The sequence below is a fragment of the Amblyomma americanum genome, chromosome 9 (assembly GCF_052857255.1).
Source record: "Amblyomma americanum isolate KBUSLIRL-KWMA chromosome 9, ASM5285725v1, whole genome shotgun sequence".
Lineage (NCBI taxonomy): Eukaryota > Metazoa > Arthropoda > Arachnida > Ixodida > Ixodidae > Amblyomma > Amblyomma americanum.
The window spans coordinates 119,549,810-119,569,595 of NC_135505.1; the positions used below are offsets into that span (position 1 = coordinate 119,549,810).

At 45.6% G+C, this 19,786-nt stretch overlaps 1 protein-coding gene and 1 pseudogene across 1 annotated transcript in view; both read left to right on the forward strand.

Annotated features, from left to right (window-relative positions):
* The first annotated feature begins 6,095 nt into the window (after positions 1-6,095).
* Positions 6,096-19,786, forward strand: part of LOC144105415 (lipase member N-like) — a 25,490-nt gene continuing 11,799 nt past the window's right edge. The window contains exons 1-4 of the mRNA XM_077638533.1: positions 6,096-6,217; positions 7,575-7,782; positions 16,022-16,136; positions 19,660-19,786. The exon at positions 19,660-19,786 is cut by the window's right edge and continues 24 nt beyond it. Of these exons, the coding sequence (XP_077494659.1) occupies positions 6,110-6,217; positions 7,575-7,782; positions 16,022-16,136; positions 19,660-19,786 (558 nt within the window). The 5' untranslated portion in view covers positions 6,096-6,109. The remainder of the gene's footprint in view (positions 6,218-7,574; positions 7,783-16,021; positions 16,137-19,659) is intronic.
* Positions 8,906-9,019, forward strand: LOC144105769 (U4 spliceosomal RNA; annotated as a pseudogene).

Sequence of the window (19,786 nt, forward strand, 5' to 3'; positions counted from 1 at the left end):
CAGTATATGTCTCATATATCGTTGGACACCTGAACAGTGCCTTAAGAGAAGGTATAAAGGAGAGAGTGAAAGAAGAAAGGAAGAAAGAGGTGCCGTAATGGAGGGCTCCGGAATAAAATCTACCACCTGGGGATCTTTAAACCCGCCGCGGTGGCTCAGTGGTTAGGGCGCTCGACTACTGATCCGGAGTTCCCGGGTTCGAACCCGACCGCGGCGGCTGCGTTTTTATGGAGGAAAAACGCTAAGGCGCCCGTGTGCTGTGCGATGTCAGTGCACGTTAAAGATCCCCAGGTGGTCGAAATTATTCCGGAGCCCTCCACTACGGCACCTCATTCTTCCTTTCTTCTTTCACTCCCTCCCTTATCCCTTCCCTTACGGCGCGGTTCAGGTGTCCAACGATATATGAGACAGATACTGCGCCATTTCCTTTCCCCCAAAACCAATTATTATTATTATTATTATCTTTAATGTGCACTGACATCGCACAGCACACGGGCGCCTTAGCGTTTTACCTCCATAAAAACGCAACCACCGCGGTCGGGTTCGAGCCCGGGAACTCCGGATCAGTTAATAATAATAATAATAATAATAATAATAATTGTTTTTTTGGGGAAAGGAAATGGCGCAGTATCTGTCTCATATATCGTTGGATACCTGAACCGCGCCGTAAGGGAAGGGATAAGAGAGGGAGTGAAAGAAGAAAGGAAGAATTAGGTACCGTAGTGGAGGGCTCCGGAATAATTTCGACCACCTGGGGATCTTTAACGTGCACTGACATCGCGCAGCACACGGGCGCCTTAGCGTTTTTCCTCCATAAAAACGCAGCCGCCGCGGTCGGGTTCAGTTAATAATGAATAACTCGTGTTTGGGGATATGTGAAACAGATACTGCGCCATTTCCTTTCCCCAAAAACGAATTATTCAGTTAGTAATGAATAATTCGTTTTGGGGGAAAGGAAATGGCGCAGTATCTGTTTCACATATCGGCGGACACCTGAACCGCGTTGTAGGGGAAGCGATAAAGGAGGGACTGAGAGATGAAAGCGAGAAAGAGGTGCCGTAGTGGAGGGCTCCGGAATAATTTCGACCACCTGAGGATCTTTAATGTGCACTGACATCGCACAGCACACGGGCGCCTTAGCGTTTTACCTCCATAAAAACGCAACCACCGCGGTCGGGTTCGAGCCCGGGAACTCCGGATCAGTTAATAATGAATAATTCGTTTTTGGGGAAAGAAAATGGCGCAGTATCTGTTTCACATATCGGCGGACACCTGAACCGCGTTGTAGGGGAAGCGATAAAGGAGGGACTGAGAGCTGAAAGCGAGAAAGAGGTGCCGTAGTGGAGGGCTCCGGAATAATTTCGACCACCTGAGGATCTTTAATGTGCACTGACATCGCACAGCACACGGGCGCCTTAGCGTTTTACCTCCATAAAAACGCAACCACCGCGGTCGGGTTCGAGCCCGGGAACTCCTGATCAGTTAATAATGAATAATTCGTTTTTGGGGAAAGGAAATGGCGCAGTATCTGTTTCACATATCGGCGGACACCTGAACCGCGTTGTAGGGGAAGCGATAAAGGAGGGACTGAGAGATGAAAGCGAGAAAGAGGTGCCGTAGTGCAGGGCTCCGGAATAATTTCGACCACCTGGGGATCTTTAACGTGCACTGACATCGCACAGCACACGGGCGCCTTAGCGTTTCGCCTCCATCGAAACGGAGCCGCCGCGGTCAAGTTCGAACCCGGGATCTCCGGATGAGTAGCCGAGCGTTCTTTGCGTATGTTTTCTCAAAATATCTGTTGAAGTCATCCAGCTCTCCCAGCTTCTTTGGAGCAAGGCGATGAAGCTGCCGCTCTTTGGAATGAATACTAACCAATGCAAAGAGCAACTGTTGAAACTCTCTCTCATCTGTGCACTTCATCAGAGTGTGTAGCATGTCCCTTATTGTACTCTTGCGGTACCTGTTTGTGATTGTATTCAGGCGTGTGCTCCAGTTGTGTAGCACATTCAAGCTGCAAAGCAGTGACTCTTCAAGGCACCCATCACCTGCTCCCATGCATTGCCATAAACAGGGGCATCATCAGATATAAATGCCTCAAACTGTATTTTGTTTGTTTTGTATTTGATGGCCTCGAGAACCTCACCATGGTGCCCATATTCACCATTTTTGCAATCACGTAGGCACACGGGATACCAGATCAATATACAGAAATTGTGAGCAGGGTTGTCAGTTGGAATCTGTACTTACACATTTTCATTGTTTGCAAAAACGCGTCTTATAGTCGCAGAATTGCCACATTATGGAAACACATTGTGAATTGGTAAGAAACTTGCGGAAATTTGGAAACGTACAGCCGTTAAAAGATAATGCAAGGGAAAGCACTGCGACCTCGAACTGTGCTCCATGTGAAGTTTTAAAAATGAGTAGAAAGGCATCACAAATATTAATTGAAAATTGAAGCAAAGAAAAGACAGCGTTCAAAAGTAAACTATGTTAGTGCTGAACTGTCCGTGAATCTTAGTGGGTGGAATTCTGATATTGCATGGTCTTCATTAAAAACAATCGATCTGTATCAATAGCATTTTAAGAGGTCAAACAAGTGTAATTTTCAGATAAATTATACGATATCTAGGACTTAAGAAAACATTGAGCTCAAGAAGAATTAGTGTTGTGATATTAAATTTAAATTCAAATCAAGTTTATATAAACTAGCTCAAAGGCTGCCAAAATAAATTTATAAAAAACTCTCAGAGTGAGCGCCCTTACAGTGTGGTGACTCTGTCATCGTTGTTGCGTCTTCGGCACAGAAGAGAGCGAAAATCTGGGAGTCTTCTGGGCAGTAGTCAAGCGCTGTTGTGTGTTCATCCAATGGACGTATTGTGGCAAGCCTCTTCATCCCATGCTGTTTTCTCTTTTTCTTTTTACAGTGTAAGGCCAGCCTTCCGGACAACTAGTGAAGACATTGTGGTGTCAGGACAAATGAGACAGAAGAACACCAAAAACCACATACTTTGAACATATCGTGTGGAAACATTAAACAGTTCACTCGACCTATGCCCTAGACATCTGCTTTCGTTCACTGCGCCCTTTATGCCTCCTTCAGGGCTTCGTTCAGGTGTCCACCAAGAGGCACCTGAGCACCAAGAAGCACCAAGAGGCGCTGGAAAGCGGCTATTGCACCTTACCTTGTCTAAAAAAGCATTTCATTTTTTTTTGCATTTTATTGTACACTCTTCAGTGATATGCTGGTCAGCTAAACGGCTTGCGAGATGCTTCCAAAGCCTTTACATGATCTCTCTGAATTTCAGTGGCGGATCCTGATAAAATATAATGTTAAAAAAGTGTTACTCTAGACTGCTGCCGTTATGCCTTCAGGTGCTTAGTGCATGCGTGCGGTTTGTGCATTCACAGTATCTGGCCAGCTGGCAGTGGTAGTGGAGCAGAGGAAAATGAAACGCTCTGCTACATAAAACACATGTGCGGAACTAGAGCCTGACGGCAGCGGTAGTGCTTGCGATGTAACGTAACACTATGTTGAAACTGTCTGAACCGTACTGCCGCAGCACCGTTATTCTAATCAACTTTGTTCCTTGCCCTGTTGTTATTCATAGCGGCATGCGAAGACAGTGCATGTATACATGTTATTGACGGTTTAAACTCAGGACATCACAAGAATGCGTGTTACTTAATCGCTCAAATACATTAGCGTTGTTTCCATTCCAGTCAGGTCAAGCCCCTCTTTCTCGAGAATCTGGGGCTAGTAATGGACATGCTGGGTGTCTGATTCATTGCTGATCTCTTTAAGCCCTGTCAATCCAAGTTTATTATAGAGAGCATACAGACCGTGGTACCATTTGAGGCAGTCTTTATTTCAAAGAGGTGATAAGAGGATGTTTCTGCGGCTTTAGTATCCCTTCAAGACTGTCCAGAAAGTGCGCTTGAGCATAGCCTTAAGACAGTGATTTAAAGCTACAGTGTACTGGGAATTTAGGAACTATGTTTATCGGATCTGTAGAAACAAAATACTCTCTCTCATTACTACTCCTACATTTGTAACAGAACAAATATTTGCTTTTGCAGTAGAGGCTCATCTGAGCAGCTTATGCATAAAAATATCGCTGGACGTATTCATGTGGATATAGAGCAAGGTAAATCCATAATACTTTTTGAACCGGATAAGTTAATGACTTTAATAGCCATGCTATGGAGCATCGGAGCCAGTTGTACAGGGTGTACTGGTCGATAAATCTTGTACCGATAACTGCTTTCCATTTCCTTTACCTTTTCATGCAACCACCATTTTTTGCCTCTCTATGATGCATCCACTGATATACCGTGAGGACAAAACGAAATCAGCTGCTAGCTAGACCAGACCGCCACTTGATGCTAGAAGCAGCAAACCGTAAAAGGAAGCTGGCTCCAGAAGCCTGTTGATGTATGCACTAAAGCCCACAGGGGTCACATGATGCAAAAAAAAAAGATGCTCGAACCACAGCAGCCGGACCATACATTGCTTTCACAACTTATGCGGCTTCCCTGTGAATATTCAGGCAACCTCCATTATTGTGGGGCATGCGCTTGTAGAACAATATTTTCACTATTACTGTGAGAAGAAAAATAGCGCCAAGCCATGCAATATCTTTCACCTATCCTTTCACCAACTAGCCCAGAAACAGGGAGTAATGCTGCGATAGGTCGAATGTATTTTTGGGCCGTTTTTCGCGATCGGCACCAAAATTCTTTCATTTCGTTTCACTGGCCTGCATTGTGCATCAAACAAAGCGTTCGTAAGAAAGGATTGCTTGTTTCAGTATGTCATCCTGTGCATCCTGTCACTAAAGATGAACACCTTGCTCACTATTACACTGAACAAGTACATCACTATCGTAATATTATTCATATTATCGATGGCATTTTTGTGGTGCAACTGCATTCGCTTAGCGGGACAACTCCTGTTTGGTCATGTGTGGATGGCTCTCTGATTCCCCGCTGTGCATATAAGAGTTACCGGCCGCAAACAGGTTTTGAAGGGTTTGCAAACCAGCGCTGGGCTTGACCGAGATTAACGGGTACTAGCCATTTTCGTATGCCATATAACTTTAGCCAAAATATAACAGCCTGCAGCTGAGGGGAGCTGCAGGCTTTTTGCATAACAGCTTCAGTTCGCATGCGTGGTAGAAAAACAGCACAAGCGCACAGCTGTATAATAAAGAGAAAAAAGTCCACTTTGTTGCCTGAAGAGATCGTGCAGAAAAGGTGAATGTTTGTGACGTTGAACAGGTTTACCGTTTTTGCGTTTGTGAGTTCCTGTTGGTGAAAAATACAGCCACTTGCTAAGTAAGAAGCTCCTATGCGCGGACAGGACATTTTCCAAGAAGTTTGTTCAGCTTTACAAATGTAATGAATAACTGAAAGAAATAAATAATTAGTCACTTGTGGTAATTTGGTAAGGTCATGTGGTTTCGATTCTTTTGTATTGGACGACCTCGGAGCGATCATTTGTGCGAGCTCATAAATATACATACGTGTCGAGCATATATAGGTTCCTTCTTCCAATTTTACATTATAAATATTTGCATTTCAGATGTGGGTCAAGCCATGCCGGGTGACTTAAGCATAAAATGCAAAAATACTAATGAAGCGAGCGCTGGAAAATTTAAGGCTATTGTATATTCGCAACACTTGGCCCGGAAACAGAAGAGCCTATGCTTCAAACAGAACAGTTCTTTTATTTTTAAGCTGCGGGGTGCTTTTTACGTCGCAGATGTCAGGGCAACTGAAGAAGTATAGTCACCATAAATGTGCTACTTCGCAAAATAAAACGCACACGTTGGAATTAAAGCAACACATTCAGCCCATGAATCACTGCAAGATACAGACAGACAACGAAGCAAAAGCCAAAGCGAGCGCAGGTTGTGATTATCGCAAACAGGACAATTAAGTGGGCGGTAATGTCGACGCACTGCGTAGGGGAGCCACATGACGCCTGGGAGAACGAATACCGAATGCGCAGCATGCAAAATGCGTGGTCGCACGACATGAAATATTTTCGCGCACATCCGTTCAGCCATAGCGTATACAGTCGCTGAAACTGGCAGCTACCGACATGAGGCCTTGTCAAGCGGCTGCGCGGTTCGCCCTGTTGTCTCTCGTGGCTTCGAAATGGCTCAGCAGCGCAGAAAACGAATTGGAGCTGCAGGCACGCCTAACTCCCGTAAGAATAGCCTTTTGTGCAGTTTTGCGTTAATGCGACTCCCATGCATGACCATAGTTTGAGAGCACCAGTAAATGTATACGCGTAATTTTTCAAGTGAAAATTTACTTTAAATGATCAGTGTCTATCGTTCTTCAGCATTCTTTCAGCCACCTTATTGCCTCTGGAAGGTCGTGAATGCAGCTTGTTCATTTTTCATTTGTGCCTAGGATTGAAAGAGGCAGTAGATTGTGTTTTACACCTGGGCTACATGTTTCAAAGTGCTTTTGAATTCAAACGGCTGATTGCATTTACATTGGCCACACGGAAATTATATACCTTCAAGCACGTTACATTCGTCACTGTAAGCATTCACGCTTGCTGTAATTTATACATAACAGAGCATTTTATTGTGCGCGTGCATATTTTAGTTATAGCACAATAGGAACGGGTCAGTTTCATATAATTATTTCATTACATGTCGCAAACAGATCCCTCTCATTGTAGGTCCTGTTCCCAAATGCACCTTGCAATAGAGCTGAAAGATCTATAACGGTTTTAAGGCTACGAAGAAAGAGAAAAATCTAGACATCCTTGAAAGGCGCCCTACGTACAGTGGCTGACCAAATTAGAAAATGTTGTCGTAGTTTGTGATACGTGTATATTCATTTCATTGGGTGATTGAAGCGCAGGAATACAAGCAATATTATCAAGTGAATATATTGCAAATAGTTATGCAATGTTTCAACTTCAGTCTTTATAGGCACTATAACTAATTGTTCTATATAGCTTATCTCGTACGCGACAGCCTGGTGGCGCCTGCACTGGTCAACGAAGATATAGAGAAACTAATTCGTTTAAAGTTTGGCTAATCGTTACAAAAGCTACACGTACGCTTTGTGTACACAGGCCATATATAGCGAAGTTTTATTACTTCTGGATGCAAAAGCACAAAAACATATTGTTGAGCAACTCATTTCCGCCGTTATTAATACGTAAAACATTAGACCTCAATTTACCTCGCTTCTTTTCGATCTGTAACGTGAGAGATACTTAAATTATGTGTAGGTTCACCTGAATTCCTGAACTACTAAAAATTATTTTGGTCTCGGAACCTCTACCTTGGTAGGTTTTCTGCCTGCCGTGTTTGCTATGCATGTTTGTAGATTTACGTGTACGCGGCGTTTTAAAAAGAATGCGATAAATTTACACCCTTCAGAGAGAACTAATTTGGGAAGTAACTTTTCGAAGCCCGGTTAGGCTTGGTTTCAGCGTCGTTTTAGTCCTAAGCGAAAAGTTTTTTCTGTAAATCGTAGATCCAAGGTGACTGATCAACGAAACAAAATAGCATGCGATTGTTGCCCGCAATGTTACACAGTGTGAACTGGTGCGGTACTTCGGCTACCCCTGCGAGGTTAGCTACGCAACCACGGAGGACGGCTACATTCTGGAAGTGGACAGGGTGCCCCACGGAAGGAACGGGACGACAGGACAGAATGGCACTGCCCGCCATCCCATCCTCTTTTTGCCAGCAATTTTGACTGCTTCGGACATTTGGTTCCTCAACTACCCGGACCAATCACCAGGTGAGCGCTTAGGCAGCAGCACGGCGCTCTAATATCAGAAGAAAATTATCTGAACTTAAACACACGTTTAACAGACTTCAAAAGGTAGCAGGATTATGAAATCTTTTTAAGGATTATTAACCCCGCCCCTGGTCTCCTTTCCGGACGCCCGTGCATATGGTAACTCAACTACAAAACGCGAAGCATCACTCATGGAGTCACTTTTCTCGCTAGGAAGTCACTGTGTATACACCTTGCGGATCTCGCGGTCTGCACCTGGTGCTAATTAACCGTAATAACAATGAACTTAATTGAAACAACGTAGTCTAAGATCCAACAGAATCCCCTTCCAGCCTCGCACTCGAAGTTTTCGTTAAAGCGACATTACTGCGCTCTCCGTCTTTTCTTTTTGCAAGTTGGCTGCCCTTTCATTTACTGCATCTATTTTTTTTTAGTTTTTGCGGGGCTGTAAAGCATCTCGTTCAGCAGTGTTCCTTGGTTATACAAGCTCAAGGAGTATTTGTAGAGCTTCACGGCGTTTCCGCGCTATATTTGATCATTTTTAAGGCTTAACGTACAATACAGCGGCTTAATCCGGCTCGCTAGTGAATTAATTGGTGAACGGAGGCGTTCTGTCGCATTGCTGGCTTTCAAATTAACATTAGTTTGCTACTCGAACCCGACCGTGGCGGCGCCGTTTCTGTGGAGGAGAGAAGCAAAGGTGCCCACGTGCTGTGCGATGTCAGTGCACATCAGAGATCCCCAGGTGATCGCAATAATCCGGAGACCTCCACTACGGCACCTCTTTCTTCCTTTCTTCTCTCAGTGCCTCCTTTATCCCTTCTCTTACAGCGCGGTTCAGGTGTCGCCGAGAATTGAGACAGATACTGCGCCATTTCCTTTCTCCGAAATTAATAATTGGTTTTGGGGGGTGAAAGGAAATGGCGCAGTATCTGTCTCATATATCGTTGGACACCTGAACCGCGCCGTAAGGGAAGGGTAAAGGAGGGAGTGAAAGAAGAAAGGAAGAGAGAGGTGCCGAAGTGGAGGGCTCCGGAATAATTTCGACCACCTGGGGATCTTTAACGTGCACTGACTTCGCACAGCACACGGGCGCCTGAGCGTTTTTCCTCCATAAAAACGCAGCTTTGCGCAGAGGCGGTGTCGTACCCAATGAAGTGCAAACTGAGGGGCGACTATTGCTAGTTGAAACTTTCTCCGAAAACCAATACGACGTTTTTCACGACGCGACTGCGCACGCGCCAATCCCCTGGCGGCTGCGTCGCGAAACACAGTGAAAGTGAAATTGAACTGGATGCGTACGCCGTCTGCGTTACTGCGGTCGTCGTAGTGAGCATTGATACTTCTGACGCTGCCGAAGACTTGTGTCACGTGTGGCTGCAATTCTGAATGTATAAAGGAGGGCAGCCCCGATTTTTTCCGGTTTCCGAGCGATTTAAGAGACCGTCTTCGACTCGAAGCATAGACCAAAGCTTTCGTCAGATGGGTGATCACGGCCTCCGGTGGGAGCCGTCAAGCACGTTAAGACTGTACGCTAAACACTTTGTGACAGGTACAGACGACATACTGAGCTTAATAGATGCACACTCTAGGATGAACCTTTTACTGACAGGCCGGAAAACTCGTGCCATCCAGGCTTCGTCCCAGAGCTTTTCGGTTTTTCAAGCAACAGGCCAAACGGGCGAGTGCTCTGAGCACGCGAGTTCGATGCCGGCCATGGCAGCACCGTTCGATGGAGGCGAAATACAAAAAATTGGTGTCCTGTACCACAGCTGTGACTGCGCGATGTCAATGCATATGAAATAACTCCACGTTGTAAATATTAATACGGAGTCCTCAACTTCGGCGTCACATACAGGCCATGTGCCGGGACTTTTATGTTCATCTACCAATACCATTTCGTACGATCATCCCAGGGAACTTATTTTCAATAAAAAGAACCTAAAGTACGTTGTAGTGGTAGCCTGGGTGTATAAAGCACCTAACGCGTTACCTGTTCCTCACCAAAAAGGGGCTGAGGTTCTGATCCAGGGAGGGGCTACATTGATTCGGGCATATTTCAGTTCATTTTCGAAAGTTTTATAGTGCGCAAACCCGTACAGGCGGAAGGGCGGTTGGACGGACGAGAAATTAGCCGACACGCGAAGGAAAACTTTGGCCGTTTAATGCGTTCCCGCATTAAAGGCCCGTAAACTAAAACTGCGCAGGAGCAAGCATATACGAGGCTTCGCGTTCATGTACCGCGCCGAGTGTACAGTGATCGGACTTCTTGCAACGCTAGGATGCGGCACGATTTTACGAAGCGAAACAGCACTGCCGCCAATATGTGGATAAAGCGCTAACAACGTTTAAAGTGAGTTATAATGCAGGAACAAATTTGCAGAAGTAAATGATCAGGCAGTACTAAGAAAATTCACTCAACTTGCCGCGCAATGGCAGGGAGGCTCGGTGACACCTCTAGTCGTTTCTGCATTACGGCGTGCACGATATAATAGCAACCTTTCATAGATGGCCGACATATACAGCAGAAAATTCAGAATTCACTATTAGGTCTATTTCAATGAAAGTTCTGTTTCGTACGTAGCCGTCATCTCGAAAGCGGCGGCCATTGTTCAATTGGCAATCGCATCGCATGTCGGACGACCGGAGGTAGCAAAGAATTCGTCGTTCGGTGTGCAAAGCATTGTGTTTAGGAATTCGTACCCAGCCATCATTATCCTTTAGGAATCCGCCAGGCACTAGAAGCCGACCAGAACACGCTATCGTCGGCAGAACAAAGGAAAGCAAGGCAAACAAAAAGCGTTCCACAGCGACAACTTCGTACTCATCTAACCGGAGGAGGTCTCTCCTTCCGGCGCAGTACCCTACCAATCAGGATCCAGCATTGTACACCAGGTGGCCGCACAAGAACCTGAAGAAGGCAGAATAGGAGCCAAAAAATAAAAGGATGACATAGAACGTTAGTGTATAAGTTACAAGAACTAACCTACAAAAGCGATGAAAGATAGGAAAATGTTGGCTAGGACTACTAACAAGTATCGCGTCTTCTCGCCAGGCCAGCTGAGAAAAACGTCGCCAAAGAAGGGCAGCCCGGGGAAACACCAAGATTAAGAATAGTGTGACCGCATCAGGTTGGTTTATTCGGGGGTAACGGCAGGGCGCCAAACGGCGTTATCGCTTATTTGTGCCTCGAGTTCGCAGCTTAATGAATGGTGCACGACACTTTTTGTGAAGTCGCCATGGAGACATGACATCCGCAAATGCGGGATATTCGAACAGGTTTGTTGTTGCTAACTTAAGAACAGTTTGGAAAATATGCAATTACGCGAAATACGTTGTTTTATTATTTACTACTTTTCTCTTCAATGCAAACTTTCGGAACTGAAACATATTTGTGGAATTTGCAACTTAGCGCTTCAGTTTTCAGCACAATTTGTGCTACGAGTGGATAACACAACCCATGTGCGCCCGGTTACTAATTAATACCTATTCTAAAGCTCTCGCCTGTACATAACTCAAAGCTGCCGCACCCAGCGCTAATTGGTGGCATGTAATATCCCTTATCAAAATTCTAAATCTTTCTATTGAAAGCTGGGAGGAACAAAATCGGGAGCACAACGTAGCGAGGCGGCCAAATGAACGTTGGCCAATGAGAAAGCAATTTCGACCCAGCAACAGAGAAGCGTGGCAGGATGCAAGTGTATAATGGCCAATTCATAACGGACTGTAAGCCAGGTGGTTGTCACCATTTGTTGCAAACCCACCCAGCAAGGGTAGGGATATAACGAGGGGCGGGTGGAGATCGTGTAAAAAAGAATTATAATCGGAGGGGGAGGACATCAACGAAATATTGGAGCCACTGTTTCTCTATCTAAGGCGCTGAGCGCGTACGCCGAAAGTGCGTAGTGTACTTTCACAGTGAACTTCCGCATGAAAAGGGTTTTTACACCACGCTTAAGAAAACTCATCATTAAAAAACGCAATTTCTTGTGGGAAAATGTGAAAGGGGGGCATACAGAGGCCCACAAACGTTTACGGAACACGAAAATTGCCAAAAAAAAAACATAGATACTGGACAGCCTAAACATGCAGCCATGAAGTGAAGTGTGCGCTTTGTTGGCGAGGAAATAGAAGTTTTTCGTTTTTTCCTTGTTCTGAAAACTTTTGTGTGTAGCTGTACATGCATGCTTTTTTTGCTCAAAGGACATATAAAGGCTTCCAAAATCTTTCGCGCACTCTGCTCCTGATTTCTGCTATCGACTCGTGTTAGATTGACCTGGGGAGAGAGATCTTTAGAACTACTGCAGGGAATACAGAGTTAGTGTGGTCATGCAGACTGTCGTTAATGAACATTCCGTGTCATCTCGCACCTTGTGACAAGACAATGGTGTTGAGGAAGCATTTGTTTTGGCAATTATTAAATCACGGCTAGTGTTTTGGATCACAGCCCTTAGCTGCAGCTTTATCATTGTTTATCCGTTTAGACAGGGCGGCGAACCTGATAGCGTAAAAGATATTAGTCGTACTTCGACCCTTCCTGTTAAATAACTTGTAAATTTCAGGAGCTCATGAGGATGTTTGTGGAAAATTTCATTTTGGAAATGGCAGAACTGCGCTTGAAAGCGAAGATCTTCGATCCCGTACGAAAATCGTGAAAGGGTCTGAATGTTTAGCAAGATGATATATACACGAAACAAAACACATTGAGGAAACATATTTCCAGTCTGGTGATTATTTCTTATTCATCCAGTTTTTTTAATCATCAATGAAAAATACTTGCATAAAATGTAGAAAAAAAAACGAATGTAGTAACTAAGATAATAATGATTCAAAAGCGAGTGAAAGCTGAGAATAAAATCAAAGAGCTGTGTGCCAGGAAGTGACTGACTTTTTATTCGTTAACGAAGCTCTTCTTTCATTATGGCTTGAACTAAGATATCGCCTGCACCGCACCAATAAAGCTCAAGCGTGTTGCTTAAAAGTACTGCTGGCCGTTAGCTTAGAGCGTTCATTTAGGAAATAAATGTGCTACAGCTGCGATTATTATCTCCAAACCCACTGTCTGCACGCCCTTATTTTTTATACTTTCATAAACTGGGGCACACACCCACAAAGGCCTTCGCGCATATAACGAGGATCAAAACTTGAGTTATGCACAGCTGCATATGTTCGCCAAATAGTGCGCAGCCCCAGGAGAAAAACAAGGTCAGAGGAAGACTGTTGTTGTGCGCAGGTAGATAGCGCATTTTATTCACATCCACGTGTAGCAAGTTTTTGGAGGGCACTTCTTTCAGGTATTTTGCACATATCCGCCTGTCCCTAAATGTTCAGAATAGATGATGCTCATACGTGTCACGTTCCTAGCTCAAAACATATTAATCTCAATGTAGACGTAGAGTGCTATATTGTGTAGCATAGTAATTGGTAAATTCCGGATGGGGATGGCCGACAGCCCTGCCTGTGAGAGCTGTGGTTGTGAGGAGACCATCGCTCATCTTCTCTGTGAGTGCCCTGCATTTGTGAGTGCAAGACATACGCTGTGTTGTGCCCTGGACCGCCTCGCTCCTCGCCCATTAACAGAGCAAAAGGTCCTCGGTCCGTGGCCACAGCAGTCGACTGCCTTGAAGGCATACAAGGCACTCTTTGCCTACTTAAAAGCGACGGGATTGAGTGACAACTTGTGACAGCGTTGTGCCTGTGTGTGTGTTATGCCTTTTTCTCTTCTCTCTTCCTCTTTTTAGTCCCCTAATCCCTTTTTCCCAGTGCAGGGTAGCCAACCGGAACCCCTTTCTGGTTAACATCCCTGCCTTTTCCTCCTCCTCTTTATCTATCTATAAAGTGTAGCTTGCACAGAAGCCCATACGTTCAAAACATGAAAGCTTATCGGAAAAGGCAGCGCCCTCTTCTAAATGAGTGGACAACTAAAGTAAACAATGACATGTTAATTTTAAGAATAAAACTTCCTATAGCCACGTGATACCAGGAGTGAAAATAAATCTTCGAACGGCTCGACTCTGCCTCGTGTTTCGTGTTGAACATCGAAGTGTTAACGCCACAGCAAGCCCAACTATTTGCTTCGAGGCCCGTGCTGTGCAGTTAAAGATGTAATTTAAGCTCTATGTTTGGGATCGTTTCATGAGCACCTGAATTTGCCAATACGGGACTGATCATTATAAAATGGTTCTCGCGCGCATGCAAGTAGGCTGGAATAAGTGCGGAAGCACGAGTTTCTAATTGTCGTGCATGGTCGAGAGGAGGGGGGTGGGGGAGGAACCAGCTTTAGCCAGAACATGATCGCTATTGTCAGTGTCGGATGGTTGGAGAGCTCTGGCGGATATTTACTTGCAATGAGAGCACACTTGGAAGCGCAGAGCCCAACATTAGTCAAGGAGGGAGTGTTCAAACTCTCCGGAGGATTGAAAAAGAGCTACAGCAAATCACGATCACCTTTAAAATCGTACGCTGCACCCAATTCCCTAAGTATTTGCTGTATCCCACTTTCAGCATGCCAATCACTTTCCCTACAGCTAATCGCTTCCAGCTACACTTTTAACAAAAGGAGTAAAAAGGAAGTAAAACTGTCCTCTAGCGCACACCCTTTTATAAAAACATGTGTGCTAGAAGACACTTTATTCTCTTTTCACCCCCATATAGGTGTATTTGTGTTTAGAGTGTACGTGTCATGGGAGAATAGGGGTGTTTTCCGCTGGTCAACTCTCTCGGCTGCGGAGCCATTAGTAGATTTTTCCTTTCCACCAGGCTGCAAAAAGTATATGTCCGTTCGAGTACATATTCATTCCGATTACATTTGTATTTAAGCTGGTTAAATGCCAATGACACATATACATATAACAGCGCGATAGACTGGAAAAATAAAGAAGCGAAGAAAACACGAGCGCTGCTATTATTTTTATGTGTCATGAACTAACTACCCGGCTAATAGCACTCTTAAATGGCTAGGGTGTAGGTGAGTCACTATTTTTATTAACTTATAAGTACCTCACTATAAAATATGTAGCCGCTCGCTGGGGCTGCCTGGCACAGTACTCGCTGAGTCTGCTGCAGATGTCTGGGGATCACAGTCTCGCATCAAGGCAGCCAGACGCTGTTTTGAAACCGCTGGCAAACACCTGTACCGTCGCGTGGAGCTGCTGTGCAGCCATGGGATTCTTTCAGTCGAGCCACCCACCACACGGAGCCTTCATTGTTTCTCGAAGCTTCTTGTTGTGTTGTGGCCAGTCAGATCATCATCATCATCATCAGCCTTACTACACCCACTTCAGGACAAGGCCTCTCCCATGTCTCTCCAATTAACCCGTCAGTCAGATACTGGCCATAAATTTGCTTCAATTAAACGCTCCTCATACGCAATTCCCATCACCATCGGATTTCTTTACGTGTTCATTTCACCAGTTTCAACTTTTGGTTACACGTAGTGCCAACGTGGGTACCTTGTTTCGCCAAGCGTTGTCTGCCCGAGGATCTGCCACATTTGATCTCCCACTGGCAACTCTTCAACAACCATTGCAAGGCACTTTGAAGTGCTTTAAGACTCCGGCAGGATGGCCCCGTGCACCTGAATCATGTCCTTGGACCCTTGAGGGACGCGGCTTCGAGTGTGCGTGGGACAAAAGCATTTTTAGTGTTTTTTTTAAGAGACACGAGTTTGGTGGACATTCTTTCACAATTATGTATGTGTGTGTGTTTGTGAGTACGTGAGTCTGCTTGATTTCACCATTCACCCTTTCTTTTTCTCCTTTCCTTTTTCTTTTTACCATCCTCTTCTCTATTCTTCTCTTCTTCCACCCCACTTCATGCAGCATGCCAGGCCGACAACAAGGCAGACCTCTCCTGTTCCATTAAAGTTCTTCTCCTCCTTCTCCTATAGACATGGATCCTCAGATTGGGTGAAATCAACGCGATGCTCATTCCTTATCGGGGCTACCTGAAGAAAGATAAAATTTCTCAGTATTGTTTGCAATGTTCTAATACACTCGCCGACGCAAGACAGCAGCTCAGTCATTGCTCATTCGCATTTTTCTTCCCTTTTCTGTCCTACGTTGTCCTCAGATGAGAAACTGCCTCCCAATCTGCTTCGACCAGGATCTTCAGAAGAGGTCCTAGTATTACGAAATTCATATTTTTCAGGTGATCGTAAGGAGGTTATCTTGCCAATCATTTATCGCGAACTCTCTCCCACAACATGCACTGCAAAGATCACTATCGATATTCTTTGCAGGGTTCGAGGCAGCCGATGCCGGCTTCGACGTCTGGACCATGAACTCTAGAGATGCGGACCGGTACGCGAGCCACACAACGCTCTCTAAAAATGACCCTAAGTATTCGAAGTGGAGGTAAGTCACGCACTTTTTCCAGACTATATTTTTTGCGTGTTGAACGGCTTAGACCTCCATCGAGACATTCCAGGCATACCTCTTAAGCATAGTATGAGTTCGCTTCCCTTGTCGACAAAATAAGGCTAATATTGTCCGAAAACCGGGCCAAACCTGAACCGGACATGATTGACATCTTTAAGAGCCATTGGTTAGAGTGGTAAGAAGCAGAAAAAAAAAGATTTCATGATAACAATTTTCTTCAGAGGTTTCGAAGTGACGGTATCGTAAACAGAAGTGTGACGCTCGCCAATTCTTTAGACCATGCGGCCGTCGGCGGAGACTCTAGCGCTGCCTGGTTTTAACGGCGACTCATTATGTTCAAGACGTCCTTCTTCATCTGTCTGTTCACATTCTTTCCGGTCAGCGAACGTTTCCTAAGGGTTTCCTAAGCGAGGTCTGCGGCGTGTGAAAGAACAAAAGCAGTGAAAGAAGTCGTGCACGCTTTGTAATACTAAAAAACAAAAGACCGATTCATTGCCACAGCAGAGAGAGCATTAAGAGCGTCGAAGGAAGCCGAGCACGCTGCCTCGACAGAAAAAGCGGCCACTTGAGAGGCTCCCAGAGAGGCTAAAGCAGCCAGGAAGGCCAAACGCGTTGCTATATTTGAAGAAGGGAGGGAAAAGACGAAGGCATCTTTAGCAGGCAAAATACCATGCTGAAAGCAGGACGTAAAAACACTGTACAATATAGCTGCTAAAGGTTAGGTCCTTGAGGTGAGATACGCGGTCGCTGTAGGCCGCCTGAGTAACCGTTGGGTGGTTACCGTGGAAAAAGGCTGGGTTACGTTGGAAAGAGGAGGGTATGACAAGAGCAGAGGTGGTGGCATTTGCAGTCTGCTGCAAAAGACCCTCCCAAAGGGGAGAGTCGGCGGTACTGCCGCAACTTGCTTGAATCAGTGGGCTGGAGGTTATTGTGGTGCAAGCGTCTGTTTCTTGGGTTGACCGTATGTGTCGTCAAAGGATTCGACCTAACCGGCACAGCGGACAACGACGACAAAGCAATCTGCACGCTCTCTCCTCTCGCACCCTGCGCGGTGGCTGACCTAGGGCCGTTACTGCGCAACAAAGAAAGAAGACGCTACAAGCCCTACGCCTGCCGGGGCTGCTAAACCCGCATCCCGAGCAGACGCTCAGTGCCACCGGTGCCACTATCCATTTGCTCGCCACGCCGGATTGGGAGTTAAGGGACGTTGCCAAGAGCACCCAAGACATGGAGGAAGGAGTTTTCCTTCCTCCATGACCCAAGAGCACACGCCGCAGAGGCGGAGTGCCGCAGCCAAGATGACTCAGGAATGTGCACCGCCAAAGCAGACGCTAAGTTGTCGCCGTCTGGAAGAGTCGGCCGTTCGCGCGGCTGATATAAAGGGGAAGCGTTGTTACCACAGGGAACACCTTACCTGCCCTGCGGACGAAGCCGAACCCAGCCAAATGTGAATCCATGCAAAAAGTGCGATTGCAACATATAATTTTCAGCCTTAGTCCCAAATCAACGTTTTGAAAGCAAATGCGCCTTTCAATATGGTTTCTTTGAATCTATAGCCAAATTAAAATACGCACACAGTTGTGCTGAACAGTGAAATTACGTAGCATCGCATTCGTCGACGGCTTTTTTTTTTTGTTGCAGTGACTGTACCAGAATTCAGATACCTTGATCTCTTAGCCGTCCTTTAAAACGGTATTCGTTTCCGGCGATGCCCTACATCTGCTCTCGACGAATGTAGACTGTCAATTTTTTCAAAGCGCATAGGAGCGACGAAAATTTAGAGCGCCCAGAAAAAAAGTAGGAGCACTGGATATGTTGCGCATAGAAATATGTTGCCGCTCAATGAGACGGCGCCAAATACTTTGAAACTAAATAGAACCAGGCTGTCCTATCTAACTTCACTGGCCAAAAGAATTCACGATGTTTCTTAAAACTGGGCGGGGTGAAAGGGGGGAGGGGCGTAATATAACCAGATCACTGTAAAACAGCGCAAAAGAAGAAGGACCAGGGAAAGAAAGAAACAACACAGACGCTCACTGGCAACTAAAGGCTTTATTTGCTAAAACCTTCATATATAAACAAACAATCAAGGGCCTGAAAAGTGACGACACCGATTAAAAAACACAGTAAATAACAAACAAATGAGCACAATTTTCAAACATTCTCAAGGAAAGCTATCTCCTTATTGCTGAGATCAACCCATGTTTTGCTGATGCATGTCTGCTGGTTCTTTGCGACATGGGCAGAGCTTCCTTCATATAGGTATTCCTTTTTTGTATCAAGGTTTTAGCGATTATGCCTTTAGGTCAGCGTTTGTCCTGTGTCTTTCTCAGGTCCGTTGTCTTTTGCGCTGTTTTACAATTAACCTGCACCAGCTAGTCCAACTTAATCTTTTGCCATGCCAAATGAAAACTTGTATGAAAGCTTGTGGAAGAGGATGAGGATGATTGAGCTGGGTCTAACGTCCACAAGCCACTCATGCGCTATACGACGGACGCCGTATTGGAGGGCTCTGAATTAAATTAGGCCACCGGGGTCACATAACGTGCGCTGACATCCCACATCACATGGGCGTTTTTTGCATGTCGCCTCCAAGGAAATGAGGTGGATGCCACTGGGATTTCATCAGCAGCTTAACATCAGTGGCGAAACCCCGAAGCCACTGAGCGACCGCCATAAATCAGTTCAGTGGTGCGGAGGAGCATAATGTCACGAAGGGTCAAGGAGTGCTCCATCGGTTTCACGTGTGCTGCTGGCGCGCAACATGTTCTCACAGATTGTATACAGTATGCCTGATGCGCACAACGCATTGGCGCGTTCTAGCTTTTTGATCTCAGGTTGCCATTATATGTAGCTAGGGAAGAAAGCCGCAATCAGCCTTAGCCGGAGCGGTTGAGAGTATGATTGGTCAAAGTAATGAGAAGGGGGAATCTGGCATGGACAGGATTCATGATGGGCAGAACTGACAATCGGTGGACTGTTGCAGTGTGACAGAACGCACTAAGTGAAGGCGTCATATTGTCGTTTCTTGTGTTCGCGCCAAAACTGTAGTATAGCACCGCACTTCACTGCGCGCTGATCAAAATTACTTCGTGGACAAACGCTTTCAGCTTGTACGGCTGCCACCACATGCTGGTGATGCTGAACCATCGAATTCATCATGAGAGTGTTGATTGTTAGGTGCGTCTCAGTGAATTCTACTGCCGTCGAAACGATGCAGTATAAGCGAACAGGGAGTACTTCATAGCTAACATATTAAAAACAGAACAGTTTGTAATGATAATTAACACGTTCGCGCCGATCATTACTAAACCGTTTGCTTTTCTGAAATTTAAAAGATAAAGATATCCGCAATGAACTTCGTTCTGTCTGTATCTACGGAAAATAGATGAATCTAGTAGATGATGTCCCGCGAATTCTGGGCCTCTAATCTAAAGTATTGACTGCTGCCGCGAATGCACGGAGGCTCGGAAGTTTATCGGCATGGGTTTGCCTCCAGCTTCGACGAGATCGGACGCTACGACGTGGCTGCGGGCATCGACCACGTCCTCAACGCCACCGGTGCCCCGAAGCTCATTCTTTTCAGCCTCTCCCAGGGAGTGACAGCCACTCTAGTGCTGCTCTCC